This window comes from Mauremys reevesii, linkage group 1, assembly GCF_016161935.1.
Source record: "Mauremys reevesii isolate NIE-2019 linkage group 1, ASM1616193v1, whole genome shotgun sequence".
Lineage (NCBI taxonomy): Eukaryota > Metazoa > Chordata > Testudines > Geoemydidae > Mauremys > Mauremys reevesii.
This window is the reverse complement of record NC_052623.1, coordinates 274027805-274055375: the sequence shown is the minus strand read 5'-3', so window position 1 is coordinate 274055375 and position 27571 is coordinate 274027805. Positions and strand designations below refer to the sequence as shown.

General features: G+C 48.2%; 1 protein-coding gene across 2 annotated transcripts; it reads left to right on the top strand.

The window, feature by feature from the left end:
- Positions 1–742: 742 nt before the first annotated feature.
- WBP11 (WW domain binding protein 11) lies at positions 743–27571 on the top strand. 2 transcript variants are annotated; one of them, XM_039519467.1, is made up of 12 exons: positions 743–875; positions 12679–12792; positions 13751–13782; positions 15250–15343; positions 15854–16050; positions 17900–18033; positions 18851–19050; positions 20520–20711; positions 21373–21474; positions 22251–22562; positions 25399–25581; positions 26428–26846. In XM_039519467.1, the coding sequence occupies exons 2-12, from the start codon at positions 12729–12731 to the stop codon at positions 26844–26846; spliced, it is 1929 nt and encodes a 642-aa protein (XP_039375401.1). In that variant the 5' UTR covers positions 743–875; positions 12679–12728. The 2 variants fall into 2 exon arrangements, with proteins under 2 accessions (XP_039375401.1, XP_039375402.1); XM_039519468.1 differs by lacking the exon at positions 743–875 and adding an exon at positions 916–1153 and having other exon boundaries at positions 26428–27571.

The following is a 27571-nucleotide window of genomic DNA, read 5'->3' as shown; positions in this document are numbered from 1 at the left end:
AGAACCCAAGATTTTTAAACCAATCTCAAGATTTTTTTTTGGGGGGGGGGAGAACTGACTCATGATTCTTGACTGTGTGGAGTTGGTAATATTACATGTAGCTACATTTAGCCTGGACCAGGTGCAAGAGAGGAAAACCAGCACATGTGGACACTGGAAGTCCTGGCCTGAAATGGACAGGACATATTAAGCAGTAGGAGCAGAGAAGAGAAAGACTGAAAGCGCAGGAAACCTGCAGGAGGCCTATTTGGTGCCTGAAATTTAGGTCTGGTCTGCAGTAAAAAATTAGGTTGACCCAGCTGTGTGACTCGGGGGAGTGAAAATCCACCACCCAGTGTACAGTGCAAGGCCGATGGGAGAATTTTCCCATGGACCTAGCGCCTAGGGAGGTGGATTAGCTGCGCTGGCAGGAGATCGCCTCCTATCGGCGCAGGCCGTGGTCACACTGACACGCTGCAGCGACGTGCTGTAGCCTTTCAGGTGCAGACAAGCCCTTCCCCGGCTGCCCCTCGGGGCTGGATGGAGCAAACCCAAAGCACCTTCCCCTGGTGCGCGGGGCCGAAGACGCAGCGGGCTCAGCTACGCCCGGGACAGGCCCCCGCGGCAGAGGCCGCGCGAGAGCAGAGGCTGGGAGCAGGGCGGGTGACATCACGAAGGGGCGGGGCGGGGCGGGGGGCGAAGGATGGGGGGAGCTCAGAGAGGGTGACGCAGCCTGGCGACCCCGGAAGCAGGGGGGTGGGACAGAGGTAGTCCCGCCCCCAGCCCATCGGACGCTCTCGGCCCGCGCAGCCTCGCGGCGTCCCCAGAGCCGGGACACGCCCCCCTCTCCGCTGTTACCGCCCCGCCTGTTGCAGCGTCACGTGACCTCCTCTCGGGTGAGTGGGCTTCCCTCCCGCCGCCGCCGCACCATAGAGCCTGAGGAGGTCTGTTTCAGACCGGCCCGAGGCGGGCGACGCTCTGGCTGCTGATTTCCGGCACTTTGAAGGCTCTCGCGCCCAAGCGGAGGTTCCGGGGCGGAAGTGGCGCGCGCGTCCCGCCCGCGACCATTGAAGATGGCGGCGAGGCCGAGGCGGCGAGGAGCCGAGGGGAGAGCGTAGAAACCGCCGCCGCCCCGCAGCGAGGCAGAGGAGCTCGGCTCCCGCCCTTCAGAGGGGTGAGAGGAGCGGAGCAGGCTGGGAGACCGCCCGCCCGCGGTGCTCCTGCGCGTCCCGGGCTGCTTCCCTGCGCTCGTCTCCACCCCCCCCGTCCCCCCGGGTAGGGGGAGAGGAGCAGCCCAGGGACCGGGGGTACCGCGGAGCTGCAGGAGAGGGAGCGGATTCTCCGCCTATCTGCCGGCGCACCCGGGCCGGCGGCTCTGCGGGGAAGGAGCCGCGATGCCGGGGAAGTTCTCAGGCGGCGTGGGCGGGTATCGGCATCAGGCCGGTTGTGGTCAGCAGAGCAAGGGCTTGTTCCCAACCGCATCCGTGCCTCAGGCTCACTGTGGGCTCGGACCTCGTGTCCTGCAGGCCTAGAGTCTGTACATCGAGGGGGCTTGTACCTAACTGTCTTGCACAGAGACAAGGTGACGTTAAGGCTGCGAACATGTTAATGACCCGAGGGTTTGGTGCCCTCAGGGTGTTCAAAGCGGGATGGTGCGGGAGGCGACCTCGGTATTACATACCTGAAAAATGCAGCGTTTGTGAGAGGTATAAATCTGTTAACTCCCCACCCCATAGCGTTCTTGGTTAGAGAAAGAAGGATCTGAGAAATCAAACTCGTTTTGCCTTAACTATCCATAAGAGATGGCTTATTTTATCAGTGAACGCAAAAGCTAGACTGCTTTAGTTGTACACATGGCTGTTAGGGTGCTTTATAACCAGACAGTACAGATAAAATCATTTTACAAATGTTGAATTAAACAGTATGTTGAATGCAATCATTCCTAGCTCTTCAGTAATGGCCCAATCTGCTAACATACTGAGGGCACCTAATGCCACCTTAGTGCACTTCTCAGTACCTTAAAAGCAATCATATGATTATAATTCTCATTATATGGTGGATGATTAAAAGTTTCATTACACATTCTTCATATTCAAACATTATAGCTCCAAGTATCAGAGGGGTTGCCGTGTTAGTCTGGATCTGTAAAAGCAGCAGAGTCCTGTGGCACCTTATAGACTAACAGACGTATTGTAGCATGAGCTTTTGTGGGTGAATACCCACTTCGTCGGATGCATGTTGGTCATGCATCCGACAAAGTGAGTATTCACCCACAAAAGCTCATGCTCCAATACGTCTGTTAGGCTATGGCTACACTTAAACTTCAAAGCGCTGCCGCGGCAGCGCTGGCCGCGGCAGCGCTTTGAAGCGCTAAGTGTAGTCAAAGCGCCAGCGCTGGGAGAAAACTCTCCCAGCGCTGTCCGTACTCCAGCTCCCTGTGGGGAATAACGGACAGCGCTGGGAGCGCGGCTCCCAGCGCTGGGGCTTTGATTACACTGGGGCTTTGTAGCGCCGCAATTTGCAGCGCTGCAGAGGGTGTGTTTTCACACCCTGCTGCAGCGCTGCAAATTTGTAAGTGTAGCCAAGCCCTCAGTCTATAAGGTGCCACAGGACTTTATAGCTCCAGATAATGAAATTACAGCATTTGAATAAAAAGAGGAAAGGTTAGTGTGGTGACAGATCTTCACACTTTGTACTAGAGAGACAATTTATGAAGAGAAACTCTAAAGGTACGTCTACACTACGGGACTATTCCGAATTTGCATAAACCGGTTTTGTAAAACAGATTTTATAAAATCGAGTGTGCGTGGCCACACTAAACACATTAAATCGGTGGTGTGCGTCCACGGTCCGAGGCTAGCGTCGATTTCTGGAGCATTGCACTGTGGGTAGCTACTCCGTAGCTATCCCATAGTTCCCGCAGCCTCCCCCGCCCCTTGGCATTTCCGGGTTGAGATCCCAGTGCCTGATGGGGCAAAAATCATTTTCGCGGGTGGTTCTGGGTACAGCCTCACCCCACCCACCCACCCAGACAGCGGCAGACAAACCTTTAGCGCCCATTTTGCGTTGGGAACCGTGCAGACCCCCAAGCACAGCAAGCAATGACCCAGCTAAGCACCATAACGCAATAGTGGAAGTTTTAAACACCTCGCGCACTCGTGCAGTATATGCTGAACCAGGACCTTGAACCGAGGCGAGTAAGAGGCGGATACGGCAGCGATGACAGTGATGAGGGCGTGGACACAGAATTATCTCAAACGCGGGCCCGGCGCTTTGGAGATCCTGATGGTAATGGGGCAGATTCTATCCATTGAGCGCCCGATTTTGGGCCGGAAACAAGCACTGACTGGTGGGACCGCATTGTGTTGCAGGTGTGGGACGATTCCCAGTGGCTGCGAAACTTTCGCATGCGTAAGGGCACTTTCATGGAACTTTGTGACTTGCTTGCCCCTGCCCTGAAACGCCATAATACCAAGATGAGAGCAGCCCTCACAGTAGAGCCGCGAGTGGCGATAGCCCTGTGGAAGCTTGCAACACCAGACAGCTACCGGTCAGTCGGGAATCAATTTGGAGTTGGAAAATCTACTGTGGGGGCTGCTGTGATGCAAGTAGCCAAAGCAATCACTAAGCTGCTGCTACGAAAGGTTGTGACTCTGGGAAACGTGCAGGCCATAGTGGATGGCTTTGCTGCAATGGGAGTCCCTAACTGTGCCGGGGCGATATATGGAACCCATATCCCTATCTTGGCACCGCAGCCCCAGGGCACCCAGTGCGTAAACCGGAAGGGGTACTTTTCAATGGTGCTGCAAGCACTGGTGGATCACAAGGGCGTTTCACAAACATCCACGTGGGATGGCCAGGAGGGTTCATGATGCTCGCGTATTCAGAAGCACTACTCTGTTTAAGCGGCTGCAGCAAGGGACTTACTTCCCAGACCAGAAAATAACAGTTGGGGATGTTGAAATGCCTGTCGTTATCCTGGGGACCCAGCCTACCCCTTGATGCCATGGCTCATGAAGCCATACACAGGCAGCCTGGACAGTGGTCAGGATCTGTTCAATTACAGGCTGAGCAAGTGCAGAATGGTGGTGGAATGTGCATTTGGCGTTTAAAGGCTCGCTGGCGCACATTACTGACTCGCTCAGACCTCAGCCAAACCAATGTCCCCTATGTTATTGCTGCTTGCTGTATTCTCCACAATCTCTGTGAGAGTAAGGGAGACCTTTATGGCGGGGTGGGAGGCTGAGGCAAATCACCTGGCCGCTGATTCTGGCGCAGCCAGACACCAGGGAGATTAGAAGAGCACACCAGGAGGCGGTGCGCATCAGAGAAGCTTTGAAAACGAGCTTCATCAATGGCCAGGGTACAGTGTGACTGCTGTGTTTGTTGATGAACACCCAACCCCTTGATTGACTCAGTCCCTGTAAGCAACTCCCCTCCCCTTCGAGTACAGCTTACTTATGCAAATAAAGTCACTCTCATTTAAAAGCATTAATTCTTTATTTTTCATTATAAAAGAGGAGAGAAGTAAGGGTGTGCTTTGGGAGGAGGAAAGGAGGGATGGAGAAGGCCATTAAAAAAATTCAAATGCGGCATCCTTCTGGTTGGGCTGTCCACGGGGTGGAGTGGGCGGGTGCAGGCCTCCCCCAGCGTTCTTACGTCTGGGTGAGGAGGCTAAGGAACATGGTGAGGGGAGGGTGGTTATACAGGGCTGCAGCGGCACTCTGTGATCCTGCTGCCGTTCCTGAAGCTCCACAAGGCGCGGAGCATGTCAGTTTGATCACGCAGCAGCCCCAGAGTTGCATCCCGCCACCGCTGATCTTCCTGCCGCCACCGCTGATTTTCCTGCCGGTCTTCCTGCCGCCACCTCTCATCTCGGTTGTCCCTCCTGTCCTCACGTTCACTGGCCTCTTTCCTGTAATTTGAAACCACGTCCTTCCACTCATTCAGATGAGCTCTTTCATTGCGTGTAACTTCCATAATATCTGAGAACATCTCATCTCGCGTCTTCTTTTCCTCCGCCTTATCTGTGCTAGCCTTTGGGATGGAGGAGGGGCGCTTGAAAAATTTGCAGCTGCATGAGGAGATAAATATTTAGAAAGATACATTTTACAGAACAATGGTTATACTCTTTCACAGTGAAAAGCACTATTCACCTTACATAGCACATGTGATTTCCCTACAAGGTCGCATTTTTCATCTTAATAGTGACTGCTTGCATCTCTGGGGTTACAGATCTCACAGACACAGGTCCAGGCATCAGGATTCAGCTTGCATGCGGCCATGGTAAGCCACTGTCTCAGTGATTTACCCCTCCCCCCCCAACGCATGGCTAATACCACGCTAGCTCCCTGCTAATCAACAACCTTCCCCCTCCCCCCCACCCACTGCTTGTCCGGTAGCTTGGGAAGATCGCCTCGCCGGTGACCAAACAGAAAAGATCATCGGCATTTCACCCCTCCTCCCCGGCCGCTACGTGCAGGAAAGTGTTTTTAAGCTGCTGCATTCCACGAACCCAGTAGAAAAATGGCCACCCCCCTTACTTAAATTCCTGATTTTTAACCAGGTTATCCTGAACGATATCACTTTGCTGAGGATAACAGAACAAGATAAAGAGCGGATGCTTCTTGAATGCCAGCAGTCCCGGGACCATACGCTGCGATGCTTTGCCACGCAATGATACCTGATTACTTGCTACATGCATGGCATGGTAAAGTGTCCTACCACGTGGGCAGAACAAGGATGCCTTGCCCAGAAACCTTCTGCAAAGGCTTCTGGAGTACCTACAGGAGCGCTTCATCGAGATGTCCTGGAGGATTTCCTCTCAATCCCGGACATGTTAACAAACTTTTCTAAGTAACTATACTGTCTGCGAATGCATCCCAAGTCCTCAGGGCAAATCAATCATTAAAAAAGGCTTGCTTAAAAAACACTGTTTGCTATTTGCAAAGGTACACTCACCAGAGCTCCCTTCCAGGCGTCATTCTCTGCAATAGTTGCTTGTGAGGCTGGGAGCAGGGTAATTCCGTCAGGGTGATAAAAGCTCCTGGCTGCTGGGGTCACGGAGTGCTGTGTGCTCTCTGCAGGTCTTCCTCTTCTTCTTCCTCTTCATCTTCCCGTCTGCATAATCCTCAGACATGGCAGAGATTACAACCCCACCTCGGAATCCACAGTCAGGGTGGGGTACTTGTGGCGCAGCCCCCTAAAATTGCATGCAGCTCAGCATAGAAGCGGCATGTTTTTCGACCTGCCCCGGACCTTCCATTTGCTTCTTTGGTTTTCTGGTAGGCTTGTCTGAGCTCCTTAACTTTCACTCTGCACTGCACGGAGTCCCTGCTGTGGCCTTTAGCAGTCATAGCCTTAGAAATTCTTTCAAATACTTTTCATTTCGTCTTTTGGAACGCAGTTCTGTTAGCACTGAATCCTCTCCCCATATAGCGATCAGATCCATTACCTCCCGAGCGGTCCATGCTGGGGCTCTTTTTCGATTCTCAGGAGACTGCATTGTTAACTGTGCTGATGAGCTGTGCGTGGTCACCTGTGCTGATGAGCTGTGCGTGGTCACCTGTGATGATGAGCTCTCCACGCTGTCGAAGCAGGAAATGAATTTCAAAAGTTCGCGGGGCTTTTCCTGTCTACCTGGCCAGTGCATCCGAGTTGAGAATGCTGTCCAGAGCGGTCAGTGGTGCACTGTGGGATAGCTCCCGGAGGCCAATACCGTCGATTGCGGCCACACTAACCCTATTCCGATATGTTAATACCGATATTAGCGCTACTCCTCTCGTCGGGCAGGAGTACAGAAACCGATTTAAAGAGCCATTAAAATCGATATAAGGTGCCTCCTAGTGTGGACGGTTGTGGCGTTAAATCGGTTTTACACTCGTAAAACCGATTTAAACGCCTAGTGTAGACCAGGCTTAAATCCAGATGTTCAACAATGCACATTTTTGAGACTCTTCACATAAAAGAGGACAGATGATAAACTGGTATCCCTGTGATAGAGAGGTGATTGGTACTGGATGTATGGAAAGAGTGTACAGAGAGGTATACATGGTAGGCTGTAACAGGACCACAGAGCTTGTGCAGCCTTAAGCCTGGTCTACACTAGGCGTTTAAATCGGTTTTACGAGTGTAAAACCGATTTAACGCCACAACCGTCCACACTAGGAGGCACCTTATATCGATTTTAATGGCTCTTTAAATCGGTTTCTGTACTCCTGCCCGACGAGAGGAGTAGCGCTAATATCGGTATTAACATATCGGAATAGGGTTAGTGTGGCCGCAATCGACGGTATTGGCCTCCGGGAGCTATCCCACAGTGCACCACTGACCGCTCTGGACAGCATTCTCAACTCGGATGCACTGGCCAGGTAGACAGGAAAAGCCCCGCGAACTTTTGAAATTCATTTCCTGCTTCGACAGCGTGGAGAGCTCATCATCACAGGTGACCACGCACAGCTCATCAGCACAGGTGACCACGCACAGCTCATCAGCACAGTTAACAATGCAGTCTCCTGAGAATCGAAAAAGAGCCCCAGCATGGACCGCTCGGGAGGTAATGGATCTGATCGCTATATGGGGAGAGGATTCAGTGCTAACAGAACTGCGTTCCAAAAGACGAAATGAAAAAGTATTTGAAAGAATTTCTAAGGCTATGACTGCTAAAGGCCACAGCAGGGACTCCGTGCAGTGCAGAGTGAAAGTTAAGGAGCTCAGACAAGCCTACCAGAAAACCAAAGAAGCAAATGGAAGGTCCGGGCAGGTCGAAAAACATGCCGCTTCTATGCTGAGCTGCATGCAATTTTAGGGGCTGCTGACAAGTACCCCACCCTGACTGTGGATTCCGAGGTGGGGTTGTAATCTCTGCCATGTCTGAGGATTATGCAGACGGGAAGATGAAGAGGAAGAAGAAGAGGAAGACCTCGCAGAGAGCACACAGCACTCCGTGACCCCCAGCAGCCAGGAGCTTTTATCACCCTGACGGAATTACCCTGCTCCCAGCCCTCACAAGCAACTATTGCAGAGAATGACGCCTGGAAGGGAGCTCTGGTGAGTGTACCTTTGCAAAGAGCAAACAGTGTTTTTTAAGCAAGCCTTTTTTAATGATTGATTTGCCCTGAGGACTTGGGATGCATTCGCAGACAGTATAGTTACTTAGAAAAGTTTGTTAACATGTCCGGGATTGAGAGGAAATCCTCCAGGGACATCTCGATGAAGCGCTCCTGTAGGTACTCCAGAAGCCTTTGCAGAAGGTTTCTGGGCAAGGCATCCTTGTTCTGCCCACCGTGGTAGGACACTTTACCATGCCATGCATGTAGCAAGTACTCAGGTATCATTGCGCAAAGCATCGCAGCGTATGGTCCCGGGACTGCTGGCATTCAAGAAGCATCCGCTTTATCTTGTTCTGTTATCCTCAGCAAAGTGATATCGTTCAGGATAACCTGGTTAAAAATCAGGAATTTAAGTAAGGGGGTGGCCATTTTTCTACTGGGTTCGTGGAATGCAGCAGCTTAAAAACACTTTCCTGCACGTAGCGGCGGGGAGGAGGGTGAAATGCCGATGATCTTTTCTGTTTGGTCACCGGCGAGGCGATCTTCCCAAGCTACCGGACAAGCAGTGGGTGGGGAGGGGGAAGGTTGTTGATTAGCAGGAGCTAGCGTGGTATTAGCCATGCGTTGGGAGGGGTAAATAACTGAGACAGTGGCTTACCATGGCCGCATGCAAGCTGAATCCTGATGCCTGGACCTGTGTATGTGAGATCTGTAACCCCAGATATGCAAGCAGTCACTATTAAGATGAAAATGCGACCTTGTAGGAAATCACATGTGCTATGTAAGGTGAATAGTGCTTTTCACTGTGAAAGAGTATAACCATTGTTCTGTAAAATGTATCTTTCTAAATATTTATCTCCTCATGCAGCTGCAAATTTTTCAAGCGCCCCTCCTCCATCCCAAAGGCTAGCACAGATAAGGCGGAGGAAAAGAAGACGCGAGATGAGATGTTCTCAGATATTATGGAAGTTACACGCAATGAAAGAGCTCATCTGAATGAGTGGAAGGACGTGGTTTCAAATTACAGGAAAGAGGCCAGTGAACGTGAGGACAGGAGGGACAACCGAGATGAGAGGTGGCGGCAGGAAGACCGGCAGGAAAATCAGCGGTGGCGGCAGGAAGATCAGCGGTGGCGGGATGCAACTCTGGGGCTGCTGCGTGATCAAACTGACATGCTCCGGCGCCTTGTGGAGCTTCAGGAACGGCAGCAGGATCACAGAGTGCCGCTGCAGCCCCTGTATAACCACCCTCCCCTCACCATGTTCCTTAGCCTCCTCACCCAGACGTAAGAACGCGTGGGGGAGGCCTGCACCCGCCCACTCCACCCCGTGGACAGCCCAACCAGAAGGATGCCGTTACTCTGAATTTTTTTAATGGCCTTCTCCATCCCTCCTTTCCTCCTCCCAAAGCACACCCTTACTTCTCTCCTCTTTATAATGAAAAATAAAGAATTAATGCTTTTAAATGAGAGTGACTTTATTTGCATAAGTAAGCTGTACTCGAAGGGGAGGGGAGTTGCTTACAGGGACTGAGTCAATCAAGGGGTTGGGTGTTCATCAACAAACACAGCAGTCACACTGTACCCTGGCCATTGATGAAGCTCGCTTTCAAAGCTTCTCTGATGCGCACCGCCTCCTGGTGTGCTCTTCTAATCTCCCTGGTGTCTGGCTGCGTAATCAGCGGCCAGGTGATTTGCCTCAGCCTCCCACCCCGCCATAAAGGTCTCCCTTACTCTCACAGAGATTGTGGAGAATACAGCAAGCAGCAATAACATAGGGGACATTGGTTTGGCTGAGGTCTGAGCGAGTCAGTAATGTGCGCCAGCGAGCCTTTAAACGGCCAAATGCACATTCCACCACCATTCTGCACTTGCTCAGCCTGTAATTGAACAGATCCTGACCACTGTCCAGGCTGCCTGTGTATGGCTTCATGAGCCATGGCATCAAGGGGTAGGCTGGGTCCCCAGGATAACGACAGGCATTTCAACATCCCCAACTGTTATTTTCTGGTCTGGGAAGTAAGTCCTTGCTGCAGCCGCTTAAACAGAGTAGTGCTTCTGAATACGCGAGCATCATGAACCCTCCTGGCCATCCCACGTGGATGTTTGTGAAACGCCCTTGTGATCCACCAGTGCTTGCAGCACCATTGAAAAGTACCCTTCCGGTTTACGTACTGGGTGCCCTGGTGCTGCGGTGCCAAGATAGGGATATGGGTTCCATCTATCGCCCCACAGTTAGGGAATCCCATTGCAGCAAAGCCATCCACTATGGCCTGCACGCTTCCCAGAGTCACAACCTTCGTAGCAGCAGCTTAGTGATTGCTTTGGCTACTTGCATCACAGCAGCCCCACAGTAGATTTTCCAACTCCAAATTGATTCCCGACTGACCGGTAGCTGTCTGGTGTTGCAAGCTTCCACAGGGCTATCGCCACTCGCTTCTACTGTGAGGGCTGCTCTCATCTTGGTATTATGGCGTTTCAGGGCAGGGGCAAGTCACAAAGTTCCATGAAAGTGCCCTTACGCATGCGAAAGTTTCGCAGCCACTGGGAATCGCCCCACACCTGCAACACAATGCGGTCCCACCAGTCAGTGCTTGTTTCCGGCCCAAAATCGGCGTCAATGGATAGAATCTGCCCCATTACCATCAGGATCTCCAAAGCGCGGGCCCGCGGTTTGAGATAATTCTGTGTCCACGCCTCATCACTGTCATCGCCAGGCTGCCGTATCCGCCTCTTACTCGCCTCGGTTCGAAGGTCCTGGTTCAGCATATACTGCACGAGAGTGCGCGAGGTGTTTAAAACATCCACGATTGCGGTATGGAGCTGAGCAGGGTCCATGCTTGCTGTGCTATGGCGTCTGCACGGTTCACCAAGCAAAAAGGGCGCGAACCGGTTGTCTGCCGCTGTCAGGGAGGGAGGGAGGGGTGAGGCTGTACCCAGAACCACCCGCGAAAATGATTTTTGCCCCATCAGGCACTGGGATCTCAACCCGGAAATGCCAAGGGGCGGGGGAGGCTGCGGGAACTATGGGATAGCTACGGAGTAGCTACCCACAGTGCAATGCTCCAGAAATCGACGCTAGCCTCGGACCGTGGACGCACACCACCGATTTAATGTGTTTAGTGTGGCCACGCACACTCGATTTTATAAAATCTGTTTTACAAAACCGGTTTATGCAAATTCGGAATAGTCCCGTAGTGTAGACGTACCTTTAGATTCAACTGTATGTCATGTTTCCATTTAGTTAGTTGTTTAATGGAACACAATAACTTTTGAACACTGCATCGGATCAATTCTAAAATTTCAAAGAATGTTCTAGATATCAATGGGCAGAAGAACCCTATTGATTTTGAGGAAGTTGAGAAGGGGAAAGTGGGGGGATATGCAGAGATCCTGCCATTGATTTAGCAGAACTGCCCACAGCTTCAAGTACCTCTGTAGTTGTTTACAGATTAAATAATTCATTGATGAAGCCAACACCTTGCAACATAACAATACCCTGTTTCTTCTCTGCCCATCCTCCCAATAGAGTTTGATGTTCACATCCTGAGTGGTTTATCTCCCAGACAGAAAGAAGAGAAGTAATAAAGGAGGGAGAGTGTGTGGGGGGGGACAGAGCCATGGTATGTAGGCCAGTTGAGAAGTGTGGAAAGAAGAGGGACCCCTGTTATGAGGGAAGGAGGAATGTGGGACAAGCCCTGGCATGGGGGTGAAATGGGAGATCACACCGAACCTCTGGTAAGGGGGAGAATGGAGGACCCTGTAGTGGGAGGATTGAATGGCACTTGGAGATCCTGTCATGAGGTTAGGAGTGTTTCAGGGAGTCCCTGAAATAGAGAGGGACGAGATGATGGCATACAGGGAGTTGGTGCAGGGGCAGAGGGAGGAATGGAAGGAGCCCTTGGTGTTTGCAATGAGCTCTGCCCTACAAGTCTGTTCAGGCCTAATGTCTGAACCAGACCTAAACCCAGCTGACTAAGCCCTAGAGGATAGAGTCATTTTCCAACCCAACCCTGAGATTTGTCCCCGAACCTGAGTCAGCACTGCTCTTCTCCTCCTGCCCTGGCTGTTGGAATTGCAGCAGCTGTGGGCCATGCTCCTGCTCTCCAGTAACTCCTGCTGTGCTGTGTGAGCTGCACAGTGAGAGGCACTTGAACTTTTCAGCATGCTCACTCTGCAGCTCGCACAGCAAGGTGGTGATGGCCACCAGGAGCAGAGCATACAGCCACTGCTGTGCTGACCTCGTCGCTGAGCAGACATGAGTCCAAGAGGGTCTGGTTGTTTTCACACCCAACCCGGGCCCGACACTTGTAGTTGGGCTTAGGTTGAGTTGCAGGACTCTACTCTGATTACAGAAGCAACAAAGTGTGCAAAACCCTAGTAAATACAAACATACTTTTCATTTGATTATTGAAATGAATGAGATGCAGTAGTCATTTGCTGATGAAATGGTGTGATTGTGCAGCTTTGTATGTTTGCCTGAGTCTGCAGTGGCATTCTGCACATTCTTGAGAGCTGGGATTTAGGGAGGCGATAGACATTTGAGTTTCTGGGAAAACAAGCACTAATGCGGGGGGCGGGGGGGAAGAGGAGGAATTGGAGTATGCTGACTACTACATACAGCATGTGATGTGGCTTTTTCTTTTTCAGGTGTCTTTTTTTTCCCCGTTTTATTGAAGCAATAAAGAAAATTGGTCAAAATGGGGCGGAGATCAACATCCTCCACCAAGAGTGGGAAGTTCATGAACCCTACAGACCAGGCCCGTAAGTATTCACTAAATTTCTTGTTGTAAGCATGGTTAATTCATCTGAGATAAAGATGGGAATGAAAGCTGGTTGTGAGTCAGGTCAGATTCCACAAGTGTTGTGTAGTTAGAGGAGGAAACAAGACTATGCACATCTATTCCTCCTGCATTAATGTAACTACTAAGATTCTGATGGTCAGATAAGCATCTAGAAACAAGCAAAAAGATCAACTCTCACTATGAAATAATTCAGATGGTTATGATTAGCAATGTTTTAAGTTTGTCCAAAATGTAGATTAAAAAAAAATGTGTTTTCTATTCTGTGCATAGAATATTTCAGTTTCTAGGGTGTTAATCATTTAATGAGCATTAAATTCATATAGTCTTAGGGCTAGTCTACACTTACCTGCCGGGTCGACGTGGTGAGTTCGACTTCTCGGAGTTCGAACTATCGCGTCTAATCTGGACGCGATAGTTCGAACTCCCCGCGCGCTCCGGTCGACTCCGGTACTCCACCACTGCAAAAGGCGGTGGCGGAGTCGACCTTGGAGCCGCGGACTTCGATCCCGCGGCGTCTGGACGGATAAGTAGTTCGAACTAGGGTACTTCGAGTTCAGCTATGCTATTCACGTAGCTGAACTTGCGTACCCTAGTTCGACCCCTGCCCTTAGTGTAGACCTGGCCTTAAAGACTCGTTACTCCAGAACTTGTTACATCAGTTAGGGGTGTGTGTATAGAAATATCTCTGCTTTTGGAGGAGTGGGGTTGCCAGTATGGCCATCTATCACCTTCCTTCTTCTATAATGGGTATGAAATATGATTGTTTCTAATCAAATATTTGAGACTGTGAAAGTGGGGGTGGATAAAATTTGGCTTTTAAATCACAAGCTGTTAAGAAACAGAACTCCAGTAGTCACAAGGGAAGAATTAGGACTATATTTGCTTCTTTTTCAATTAGTCATTTCTCTCCTCTGCAGGAAAGGAGGCCCGGAAGAGGGAGCTGAAGAAGGTAAGACACTATTACCATCACTAAGAACACCTGGCTAGCACCATTCTAATATGCATCACATTCCTAACTGTTAGGCTTGAGACAATAGGTAGAATCCAGCCTTTCTGGTTGGCTCCTCAGGAGTCACTTTCTTTCTGTGGAAAACGTTGTCTGACCAAGTAATTTAAAGGAATGTTGTCAGCTTAAATCACATTTGTCTGAATTTTGTTAACCTGCAACTTCTACTTGTAATACCTAAAATAGAAGGGAAAAAAAAACGAGATTTTTTTCTCCCTGTTTACTTTGTTCATTTTATAGCACTTTGTGTCCCCCTGTTGTTTGTGTGGATCTTTTCCAAAGCAGCTGGGGCGGGAGAAACATTTTTAAATGTGGGGAGGAAAAAGACTAATTTTACAACAATTGGCAGTGCAGGGAAACAATGTATATGGAATACCCAAAAGTACTTTAGCTCAACCAGGGGTACGTGTACTCCTGGGTGTACACAGAAGTCTTCCAGGGGTACATCAACTCATCTAGATATTTGCTTAGTTTTACAACAGGCTACATAAAATGTACTAGCAAAGTCAGTACAAACTAAAATTTCATAACAGACAATGACTTGTTTATATTGCTCTATATACTATACACTGAAATGTAATTACAATATTTATATTCCAATTGATTTATAATTATATGGTAAAAATGGGAAAGTCAGCAATTTTTCAGTAACAGTATGGCTGTGACACTTGTATTTTTATGTCTGATTTTCTAAGCAAGTAGTTTTTAAGTTAGGTGAAACTTGGGGCTACGCAAGACAAATCAGACTCCTGAAAGGGGTACAGTAGTCTGGAAAGGTTCAGAGCCACTGCTTAACTCACTTTTAAAATGGACCTTACAGGGTGGTGTGGAGTGATTAACATTGTAAAGCACTTTGAAAAGAATGGATTAATTCAGTGGTCCCCAACCTTTTTGGCTGGCGGGTGCCAACCGAAGGACCACTGCGGCGGTGGAGCACCCGCCGAAATGCCGCCGAATTTCGACGGGGACGCCTCTCGATGACGCCACTTGCAGTCGACAAGCGACGTCATCGAGAGGCGTCCCCGCCGAAATTCGGGAACGACGCTTCTCGATGACGTCACTTGTTGACGGCAAGCGGCGTCAGCGAGAGGCATCCCCGCCGAAATTCGGGGGCGACGCCTCTCGATGACATTGTTTGTCAGCGACAAGCGGCGTCATCGAGAGGCGGCCCCGCTGAAATGCCGGCGGGTGCTCTCCCAGGGGCCAGGACGCCGGCACATTAAGATGCCCCTGCAGGCGCGACCACTGGATTAATTTATCTCTCTTTCTGAGGGATTTCTTTGAGCACATTTAGAAGTCCCGGAAACCCGAATTACAAAGAGAAATGTGATGATATAGATTATATCTGTCCCCCTATTTATCCTAGAACAACAACATTATTCCTGATTCTTTATTCTCTGACCTTCTCAGAACAAGAAGCAGCGGATGATGGTACGAGCAGCTGTACTTAAGATGAAAGATCCTAAACAGATAATTCGGGACATGGAAAAATTGGATGAGATGGGTGAGTGGGTACCATCTGGAGGGACTTGCATTTAGGGTGAGGGGACATGGAAGGATCAGGTAAGATGGGAGGTGAGAATTGAGAGATGGGACAAGATGGGTTTAAGGGTTAATGGAGTGACTATGTGGGTTGTAACTGTGGAAACTTTGCCAAATACTGGCTTTTGCTTGTTAGAAGGATTGGAGAAGAAAGTGGGTAAATGGTTCGTGGAATGGGAATAGATGGTGAACTTTTTCAAGGTAATTGGATATTGGAGAATTTTGGATGAAAGACAAAAGGATAGGAATGGTGCATATTGTCTCTAATGGCTGTGTAAAAGGAGACAACCCCCTTAAGGCTCTGAATCAGCTTTCCATCAGGTCTCCAGATAGTCACTGTCAGTGTCTCCAGAGGTTGCTATATTGAACATGTGTGCAGTATATGCAATTGGGTAATCGTGGCTTCTGTTGCAAGTCCTATAATTTCCTTTTTGGAATTGTTTGTTGCCTTGGTCCTACTCTCCTGGATCAGAGTTTAACCCAGTACAGCAGCCACAACTTAATGAGAAGGTGCTGAAGGACAAGCGTAAGAAGCTGCGTGAGACCTTTGAGCGAATTCTGCGGCTCTATGAGAAGGAGAATCCTGACATCTACAAAGAATTGCGCAAGCTGGAAGTAGAGTATGAGCAGAAGAGATCGCAGCTCAGCCAATACTTCGATGCTGTCAAGGTAGCATTTTCTATACTTGGTCCTCTTCTCACTAAGCTGCGTACCATGCACCTTGGCTGCCTCCTCAGTCATAGTACTTTAGCAGGGACAACGTGATCAACCATCAATATGTCCTCAGTGTTTCTGTGATACACTATATTTTATTTCTTGGAAGGTTACAGGGAAGGATGGTTTTGGAATGTTTTTACAATGGAAGCCCTAACTATCTTGCATACCCTGGCTTGTGAGATGTGTCTTTTGTAACATGAATAAAGCTAATTTTGTTTTAAAAACCTCCTAAGTTTGTATGCATGTAATGAGTGTCTCTCAGCATTTATTTATAAGTGTTTCTGTTATTCTGCTGTAGTATCTGAGTCCCTAAGCTCTGTCCCAGTCAACTATAAATCCTTCCTGTAATGAAGGGTTGGCAGCCTCTGGCATGTGGCTCGCCAGGGTAAGCACCCTGGTGGGCCGGGCCAGTTTGTTTACCTGCTGCGTCCGCAGGTTCGGCCAATTGTGGCTCCCACTGTCTACGGTTCACCGCTCCAGGCCAATGGGCGCAGCGGGAAGCCGTGGCCAGCACATCCCTCAGCCCGCGCCGCTTCCTGCAGCCCCCATTGGCCTGGAGCGGCGAACCGCGGCTAGTGGGAGCCGCGATTGGCCGAACCTGCGGACGCAGCAGGTAAACAAACTCGCCCGGCCTGCCAGGGTGCTTACCCTGGCGAGCTGTGTGCCAGAGGTTGCTGATCCCTGCTATAATGGGTGCTTCCTAGATACTCTGGAAGGACATGGTGTTCTTGCTTGCAGTATATCTTTGGGAACTAAGGGCATATCTACACTAAAAACTTAAGTCGACCTATATTAGGTTGACTTACAGCCACTACAGTAATTACTGTGGTGGTTCATATCCACAATACCCTCCTTCAGTCAGTGGTGTGCATCCTCACCAGGAGTGCTTCCACCAACCTAAGGCAGAGCAGGGCTCTTAGCTCCACTTGCAGCTCCCTACCAGGTGCCTGGCTTCCCCACAGGCTCCCCACCAGCTCCATCCCTGCCTCTCCCTTCCCTGCTGGAAGCCTGGCTACCCCTGGCTCTCAGCTATCAGCTCTCTGCTGGAAGCGGGGCAGCTGCCTGGGCTCCCAGCGGGGAGTCAGAACCCTGGGAGCAGCCTGGCAGGGAGCCTGGGTAGCAGCTCAGCTGGGATGGGAGAGCCCGGACCCTGGCGACAGCCCAGCTCCAAGCGGGGAGCCTGTCCTGGGCTGGGAGCAGGGATGACTATCTTGTCAATTTCACGGCTCCAGCATGGAGCCAGAAATTGACAAAAATGACAGCCAACAGCTGATGTAAATAAGGCAGTATCTACAAGGACACTGCCTAGCCCTTACTGCTCCTGTTTAAGCCTTATGCTTCTTGTGGAGGTGAAGTTATGTCTGTGTAGTAGGGCACTTACATCGGAGGAGCAAGGTGGTAGTGTGTGTACACTGACATAGGTCGACATAAGCTGCCTTATGTCAACCTAACTGTTGTGTAGACCAGGGCTAAGTATCTTAAGAGGAATATAAGCTTGATCAGGTTTTGATTATTTGAATGGGGAAATGTTTTCAGCTAGCTGAGCTCTGTGTGTTACCTTTGACCAAAGAGGCCTTAATTATCTTATGCTCGTGATCTGTTTCTCCAAATGTTTATTCAGGGGTCTAACACAGAGAGTGACATACCGGTTGGACAGGCACCCTTCTGAATAACCATTTTTATTTGAGAGAAGGAACTGACTCCCTACCCTCTATAGTCTATAAAGTGAGGAGTGTGCACATGATCCTCTTCCCTCCGCCTCCTAAGAGATTAACCTGCTTGCTGTTTGTATTTCTTGCAGAATGCACAACACGTTGAGGTGGAGAGTATACCCTTGCCAGACATGCCTCATGCCCCCTCCAACATCCTTATACAGGATATCCCCCTACCTGGGGCTCAACCACCTTCTATCCTCAAGAAAACATCAGCCTATGGGTAAGAGGGAAGTGTCATGGAGGGATAATAAATGCTGAACACCCATGAGTTGCAGGTGGATGTGTGTGTTGATAGAAGTGATGTTTGGGAGAGGGGAATTGGAAGTCCTGAGGGAGTGATGAATCCTAAGTTCTATATGTATTTCCCCTCTGTTTTTGCAGTTAAAACCCTTCTTTGTGCCTTGGTCATCTCTCATATTGACTCTGATAAGTGTCTTTGGTCTTCCTGCATATCTCCTTTTGCACATTAGTCCACCTTAAGCTCCATTGCTAGAGTTCTCTTCTCCCATTGTTCTCACTGTGATATCCCTTTTGTCTTAAATACTTTCATAGGCTTCTTGTCTGCTGCTGTGTTAAATTCAAGCTTCTATTTCACCTCTTAATCTCTCTCTCACATCCTCCTACTCTCCCTTTCCTCTTACTGATTACTTAGCATCGTTTTATTTCTGTCAGCTTCATGGTGTTTTCATTTTGCCCCCTATGTTTGCACCAGTTCCCATGTGTCCTTACTCTTCTCCTTCTGTCTTCTTTTAAGCCTGTTTCTTCCATAAAGCTTTCTTATCTCTAATATCCATCAGCAGTGTCTCCAAACCCTCCCACATTTAATTGGTAACCTCTTTTTTTTTAGTCAGTTCATAAATTTGTTGGGCAAGGACCATGCCTTACTCTGTTTTTGTAAATTTCTAATGTATTTTCATAGCACTTAGGACAGGGACAGCTGGATCATTATCTAAATGGTTGCTGTGAAGGTGATGGTGAGGAATTGGGACAGATTTTTGTGTTTATCTCCTTTACACATTTTTTTTTTTAATTTCCAGCCCTCCAGTCCGGCCCATTTCTGTACTTCCACCTCCTGGACTTGGTGTTCCACGGTTACCCCCAGGTCGGAAGCCCCCTGGACCTCCTCCAGGGCCTCCCCCACCTCAAGTCCTACAGATGTATGGCCGTAAAGTAGGCTTCACGTTAGAGATGGCCCCTTGGAGGCGAGAGGAAGAGATTTCTTACAGTCCTGACATAGGTAAAAAGCTGCTCCTCCTTTGTCCTAGTCCTCATGTTATCCTTGTACTGGAGATTTACCTTGACTTCTGTCTGCTCTTCCACTGATAGTGCTACAGTGAATGTGATGTGCACTGGCATTGCCATTATGACTTAACTGGGACGGAATGTGCAGACTTGTATGATCTGAGACTGGTTTCTGTAGGTTCACAGAGAATTTTCTTACTTATGAAAGGTTGAAATACGTAGCTTGGTCAAGTGGTAACTAAGATAAGATAAATCTGCAAGTGTTTGAAGGGTGCTGAATCCTCTGAGATGAAGAACCTGTCTAGATGGTTATAGTTAAATGGAATGGAATGAAATTGAATAAAGGGGGAAAACGAGACTGGATATCAATAAGTCTTTGCTGCTAATAGGAAATTATTCTCTAGTCTAAGGGTTTTCTACCATTTCCCATAGTTAAATCTCTATCATTTGATTGGACAAAACCATCTGAAAAACTACCCTACTGGGGGGGAGAGAATTTTCCATTTCAGACTTCTGTGTGCAAAAGTCTCAGATGCATGCCCCTTTAGTTTTGGAGATAGCGTCCTTCATTTAAATGGTTATGCTCCTAAACCCCTTGGAAGGTGCTGGTATGCTGCGTAATTTAAAGTCAGTTATTTTAATATCAATTACATTTACTTAACAAATGTCAAAGCTTCAAGTTATAACTTTCAAATACTTGGTTTTACACTAGTACATTGTTGAATGGGAGAGAAATCTCCCCCCAGGGTTCATGGCTGCAAGATTGTGGGATCCTGCATTTTAAAATCTCCCCAGCTGGCGTCATTCAGAAAAGTTTTGTATGTTCTTTCATTCCCACCCAATGCGATTCTCATTAGCACCTGTAGGATTAGTAGCACCAGAAGGGAAACTAATGAGACCCTCCAATTTCATTTAATTACTGCAGGGCCTCCATATATTGCATAGTGAAACTAAGTTTATCAGCTTATGCGCATAATGGAGTGCTATGTACACATAACATTAGGACTTGGGGGACTAGAAAAGGCACAAAGTAGAGTGACCAGAGAAATTCAGAAAGGTAGAAATGGATAAACAGAAATGAACTGGTGAATTTTAGGGTGCAGATATTGTTCAGTAGCCAGAAAACAAGCAGTGGTGATAGCTGATTGGATTAGTAACAAAACAACCTCAAATAAGATTTCCATCCTAGAGTTTTTTTTAATCCCCCTTTTGTTCCCCTGTCCCCATACCTAGATAGTGAAATGAAATTACTGTCTTCTGTCAGAAATAGAACTGATTCAGATCCCTCTCCAAGTGGAGAGTTAAAGGATAAATGCTAGACAATGTATGTGCTTTCCTCACTGGAATGGAGTTTGTCTGGGATGGGAGTTCTGTAACTATAGAAATAAACCTAAGACGACGTATATTCTCATTCTTCCACGCCGGTGTGCTTTGCTTCCTGATATTCTGCGCTCTCGTTCTCAGGTCAGCGAGGGCATGATGATGATGCCTCCAGTACCAGTGAAGATGAAGGGTATCCTGAGGACATGGATCAAGACAGGCATGATGACAGTAGTGATGACAGTGATAGCGACAGATCAGATGCAGACAGCGAAGGCGATGAATTCCTGCATCGTGACAATGACAATGAAAGGGAGGGTGAAGACAAGAAATCAGGTTTGTGCGGTGGGAACTCCACTTCATTATAGAAAAGTGACACTCTTATTTCTGTTTGTTCTATAGTCATGAGGCTGAAGGAAGAGCAAACTGATTTTTGTTCTGGCTCAAACTAAATTAATTATTACCTAAGTTCCTGTTGCAGAATTTTTATTACTGCTGATAAATGAGTCAGAAAGCACCCAGCTGAAATTTGAGATCCCAGGCTGAGGTTGCAACATTAGTATTCAAATTTAGCTGTCTTGTTAAAATATATATACACTTGACCTGGAGCATTGAGTCAGAAACAAGGAAATCCACAATGTAATTTTTTAGTTCCATGTCAGAGTAGAACCACACTTTAATGACTTGAGACTTTTCAAAAGAAGTGTACAAGATACCGAATTGAATTTCAGGCTAATCATAGACAGAGACTATTTCACTCACTGTAAGAGAGCATCAACCATCCATTCAACTATTTGAGTGGAAGTTAGGAACAATGTATGTATTTGAAACTGATGGGAATTTTAGGTTAGCAGGATGTAATAAGGCAAATAACACCGATGTTAACATTCTTACTATTTTGAAGAGTCACAAGATATTTAATTTGCTATCCACATCAAATGATAACTTTTCTTGTATACATTTAATCTCTCCCTTTTCCCTGTGTTTATCTCTGCAGGACTTAGTGTGCGGTTTGCTGACATGCCTGGGAAGTCAAGGAAAAAGAAAAAGAACATGAAGGAACTGACTCCACTTCAGGCCATGATGTTGCGAATGGCAGGTGAGAACATAGATTCCCTAGCTGGTGAACAAAATATGTAGCTTTTAAAAAAAAATGATTTTTGCTTGCTTCATTTCTCAACCCTAATGAAGATAACTTAGACTAATGAAACATTAATATTTCTGTTTTTAAGAGGAGGAAAGAGCTGGGAAGAACTTAAAACTGAGTTGCTGTTTAAGTAATTTATCTCTTGAAGCAACTTTACTATGTTCTCAATATTCTAAAGTCTTTCAGGATTAAGATGCCCATAAAAGATGCTTCTGCAGATGTGTAAAGGCAACCTCATAACTTCATCGATCCTAAGCTGTCTTTCTCCAAATTTGAGCTCATTTTTCCTTCCTCATTAAGAACTGCACTCGTCAGCTTAGAAGTGTCAGCTGTTTCACTTCTCTGCTCATATAAAATCACCTTTTAAAAAAAAAAGTGAACTTTTTTTTACTTTTGTATAATTCAAAGGGCTAAATCAATTTTCCACAGGTTTCCCCCTAAAAATCCCCAAACTGTAGCTGTGTGAAGTTATGCAAGAGAAATTTCAGCCCCAAAGGGATTGTTAACCCCTGAAAATATGGGGTTATGATGATACAGCCTTCCATGTTCCATGATAGTGCTACCAGTGAGAGCTGTACTGTGTTCCTGTTACCTATTTTGTATACTATCTAACTGAGGCCAGTTTCTTCCCTCCTCCCCATCACCATTTTGTGGGGGCGGAGATGATCTTCCATCTCAGGTTTTCCTATGGTGCTTATAAATGTATCTTGTCTCTTCTGTGTCTTCAGGTCAGGAAATCCCTGAGGAGGGGCGAGAAGTGGAGGAATATTCAGAAGAGGAGGAAGAGGAGGATGAAGAAGATTCTGAGTCTGAAGAGACACCACAGCAGCAACGCAAGGAGGAGTCTCGTACAGAGACTGGGTCATCATCTACTACACCCTCTCAGCCACAGCAACAGCAGCAACCACCGCCACAGTCTGTTCCTCCGACTCAGATACAGGCACCGCCCATGCCTGGGCCTCCCCCTCTGGGACCACCTCCTGCCCCTCCCCTGAGACCTCCAGGACCACCTACTGGTCTTCCTCCTGGCCCTCCACCAGGTGAACACGTAGCTTATTTTTGTTTAAATTAACTTGCTGCTGCTGAAAAGCGTTAGGTTCCAATCCCAATCCTGCAGACCAAGAGTTGGCTTGTTATTCCCTGACCAGCTATAGTAGCAGTGCAGGCTTCTCTTAAACTGTCCTGTGAATGTGTTTCAACCCTTATCAGGAAAGGGAAACATACTTAGGTACTATTGGGTTATCCGGGAGAGGGGGCGGGCGGAAGCCCGCCCCATGCTAACGGATCCCCCCCCAGCCTAAGGGGAGGATCCACAGGGCCACGGAAACCCACTAAGTGCGGGGGACAACTAATAAAAGAACAGGGACAGGAGTGAGGTCAAAGGGTCATAAGGAGGGAGCCTGATGGGGACACCGAGCAGAGAACCCCGGACAGCGCCCACTGCTCCTCGAAGGCGTCAAGGGAGCCAGCGGACGCCGCCCAGAGGAACTCCGCCCGGAGACGTGAGCGGACGAGGGACCGGAAACAAGCCCCACAGTCGCAGGAGTCTCCGTCGGCCAACCTCCTCTCCCTGGTCATGTGGATGGCCTTTTTAGCCAGGGCGAGGAGGAGGTTGACCAGGAGGTCCCGCGACTTTGTGGGGCCACGGATAGGGAGTGCATGGATAAGGAGGTGAGGGGAAAAGTGCAGCCAGAAACGCAACAGAATGTCGGTGAGGAGCCGGTATAAGGGCTGCAACCTGGCGCACTCTAGGTAAACATGCGCCAGGGTCTCCCTCACGCCGCAGAAGGGGCAGGTGTCCGGGACAGGGGTGAACCGCGCCAAGTACACGCCCGTGCTCACGGCCCCGTGAAGGAGCCGCCAGCTGATATCCCCGGCGGGCCTCGGGACCAGGAACATACTTAGGTGAAGGAAATTTGACACTATTCTTATTCAGTGGTGTGTGTCCCTAGTGAGCCAGATGGCCAATTGGTGCCTGGTCTGATGGTGGTTTTGCAATGTAAGCACCTATTTTACCAGGAACTGGAGGGAGACAGCAACTTATTTCACATAGATTGATGGAGAGTGATTTGGTCACTACCTGTCTGAACTGGATTGCAGAAATTAGCTTAAAAATTAAAATCTCTCTAATCCATTCTCTAGCCCTCTAATTTCATTAAATAGAATATAAGCTTTGATAGAGTGAGGACATATATAACATGAGCCCAGTGCTATTCCTGTGCACACATACAATGAATAACAAACATGATTTTAATAAGTAAACAAGGCATGTCCTTCAGTTCTGCTCCTCTCACCCCAAATCCACAACAGCCCTCCACCTTTACTGTTTTCATGAAATCAACAAAGTCTGACTCTACCAGGACAGTGGGGGAAGCAGATTCCAGAGCGAAAGGCCTTACATTAAAATCCTTATCTTCAGTTATTTAAATTCATTGTTGACATTTGAGAGAACAGCTATGAGTCACTGCAGTACATGGTGGGGAGAGAAGTCTCCCAGATAGCTACTAGGTAAGACTTCAGAAAAGGAAGTGTGGGTGCTAGAATAAAGTGTCTTGGTAATGTGGTCTGACATGGAGCACTTGAATGTCTCTGTAAACACTGTCTGTATAGGAGAAATAGGATTTCCCCTTTTACCAATCTGTGATGTTGGCACAATAGAGGAAAGGACACTTTTTTTACGCAACTGTGGAATTTGATACTGCAGTATATTAACTCATTAAATTTCCAAAAAGTTATTTATTTTATGAGAGCTGTGATCTCTTCAGTGACAGTCCCTAAGATTTGTGAGGCTGCCCAGGTTTAGTTCTTATGCTTCAAGCCAAAAGCTGATGACCACTTGGGATCAGGAAGAAAATACCCTCCATCATAATATATTGCACAGTCAGCTACATCAAGAAGAAAGCATAAAATCTTTACAAGTAACTGGCTTTTACAAAGAGTCCTGTGGCACCTTATAGACTAACAGAAGTATTGGAGCATAAGCTTTTGTGGATGAATACCCACTTCGTCAGCTCCAATACTTCTGGTAGTCTATAAGGTGCCACACTTTTTACAGATCCAGACTAACACGGCTACCCCTCTGATACTTGGCTTTCACAGGTGCCAAAGAGGCACTACCAGAATGGATAAAACATGGGTAAAATCTGGTAATGTCTTTATGACAGGATTATAGGCTTTAACATAATCTTGACATATTGTTCAAATGGGAAATCTCTGATGACTCTAGCTCAGGGACCAGCTTGTCAAAGTGATTCTTTCAAATACCTGCCCACGGGAAAGATTACATCAGCATGTTGTGTTCTTGGGAATACAGCTCAGCACTGGAGCCTCTGCTATAAGATAACAGAAGGGACGATTGTGGAGAGAAGAGAGAGAACTGACTTGGCTTGACCAGCCAAGACACCACATTGTCTGGGGCTGTGCCTACACTACAAGATAGGGGTGCGATTCTCCTGCTCATGAATACTTATTTGTGCCAGAGTTCATTGAGCTAGTAGAAAATAATAGCGTAGCTATGGAAAGGTAGGTAGTGGCAGTGGAGGCAGGGATAAACTGTGCTGAGTACAAACCTGCCTGAAACTGGTAGATATGTACTCAGCATGGCTCAGACATGCCTCTGCTACTCATGCTACCCTGGCTGCACTACTGTTTATACATACTAGCTCAGTGAGAGCAAGCGTGAATATCTGTACACATAGTATAGACATAGCCTTTGTCTAAGAGGTTAAGAAACCATAAGACTAGAAGATCAGTTATGTAGAGGGTTGGCTGATATTAGAGACAGCTCCCCTTAATCAGGTGGTGGTTGATATTACATGATGCCATGTTTTTATGCCCATGAGTTCAATAGCTTTTGTTTTGGGTGTATATTTTCAGGGGCTCCTCCATTCCTGAGACCTCCAGGATTGCCAGGTCTGCGTGGGCCTTTACCACGACTCTTACCACCAGGGCCTCCACCTGGCCGGCCCCCTGGCCCTCCACCAGGCCCACCTCCAGGACTGCCACCTGGCCCTCCCCCACGTGGACCCCCACCTCGTTTGCCACCTCCAGCACCACCAGGTAAATTTTTCTGCTTCCTTATTATGTGTATTTCATTTTAAACCTTCCCACTGGTGCCTGAGTTAGTACATGTGGTATGGGGAAACGTTCTTTCTCAGTGCCCTGGCCTCAGACAATCCCATGCTACTTATGTGCCTACATTCAGGCTACATTACTACAAGCACAGCATCAGGCGGCGTAACCTGTTCCCCTCCATTGCAGGTCTCTTGGAGTTGTTACTTTCATTTAACATTAGTGACTAAGTCCTTGCTGTTCTGTGCAGACTTGTATCTGGAGGTCTGAATTCCCATTATGTCAGTTTGTTTTCATTGTACTATATCACAGAACTGTTCCAGATTGCCTCTTGCATTGACTTCCCTGTTAGAATTCGCATTATTATTTGTATTTTCTTGGGGCCTAGGAGCCCCAGTCATAGACCAGGACGCCATTGTGCTAGGCTATATACAAACACAGAACAAAAGGACAGTCCCTGCAGCTGTCCACTCCTGAAGCAGGGACTATTTACACCCCACTAGTCACATGCTGCTGATAGTTCTGAAATTCTCATTCACATGAAGGGAGGTTGTCCCTTGTGCTCTAGCACTGGATATATATATAGGAATTCAAGGGAGCGGAATACACCGGGGCCTTAACCTCCATACAAGGCCAATAGCTAGAATTTCCTAAATGTGTGTGCACTTTCTTCCTGATGGAGAACAATCTGATGCTGAGGGGCTTGATAACAATTTGTAAGATTACCTACTGCTACTCTAACTCGGGGGCCCTGCCTCCAGTTTACAAGTTTTCTCTGGATTGTTTCCAAGTGCTGTTTCCACTTGCTCAAACTTTCTGTCCCCCCGTCCACAGGTATCCCTCCTCCTCGTCCGGGCATGTTGCGTCCACCTCTGGGGCCTCCACCAGGCCTTTTCCCGCCGGCTCCCATTCCAAACCCAGGGGTGCTGAGTGCCCCACCCAGTCTGATCCAGCGCCCCAAGGCGGATGATACCAGTGGAGCTACCATTGAGAAGAAAGCCACAGCCACAATCAGTGCCAAGCCGCAAATTACCAACCCCAAAGCAGAGATCACCCGCTTTGTGCCCACTGCCCTGCGAGTGCGACGTGAGAATAAGGGGGCTTCTGCTGTCTCCCAGAGAAAACATGATGATGAGCCAGCTCACCAATTAACCAAAGCAACCCCTAAGGTTGGCTCCTCTGCCCCCGTCTCTGTGCAGACTAAGGATGATGTGTATGAAGCCTTCATGAAGGAAATGGAGGGGCTACTGTGACGTGCCCTCATCCTGGTCAACCCTCCTACCTGCTCAGCTCAGATCAGACTACTGTTGGGGGGTGGAGGGGGTGTATTTCCTGTAATAGACCCAGTCACTGAAGGAGACCACTCCCCCACTCCATTTTCAGTGTGTGTTGGGATGGGGGTTGCGTGATGGAATATTCCACCTACCCACAGGTTAATTTACCAACAGGCTCAGGATAGAGACCACTGCAGACAGGTTCTGGTGGGGGCCTTCCTTTCAGAGCCCGAATTGCCACTTCTGTCCCCTTTGCGAGAGGAGACTAAAATCCAGAAGTGACACTATGATGGAACCTTTCTTGGGTCGGTCTTCCATTTTGCGGGACGCTGGTACTGAAAGACGAGTGTGTCTGGCACTCCCACTGGAACCTTTTCACCCCCTGAATGCTTTGGGTAGGGTGCTAGAATAAACTCCTGAGGTACTGGAAATACATTGGCAACATTTCATACACACACCTGGTCATTAAGTTTTTATGTTCCATTTTGGTTGTCTTTTGTAAATATTTTGTAATACTGTGTTTTTAGTTGCAGTGAGATTGATGGATCATTTCCTGCAAGGGGGTTATCAAAAAGGTATTTTGCTGCATATACTTTATGGGAGTTTTGCACCCTGTCCCCTCCAGAGTCAACTTGTTGGGTTCCTGCTGACAGGGAAAACTTCAATGTGTCTCATGAAAACAATAAATGTTTGATGTACTAAAA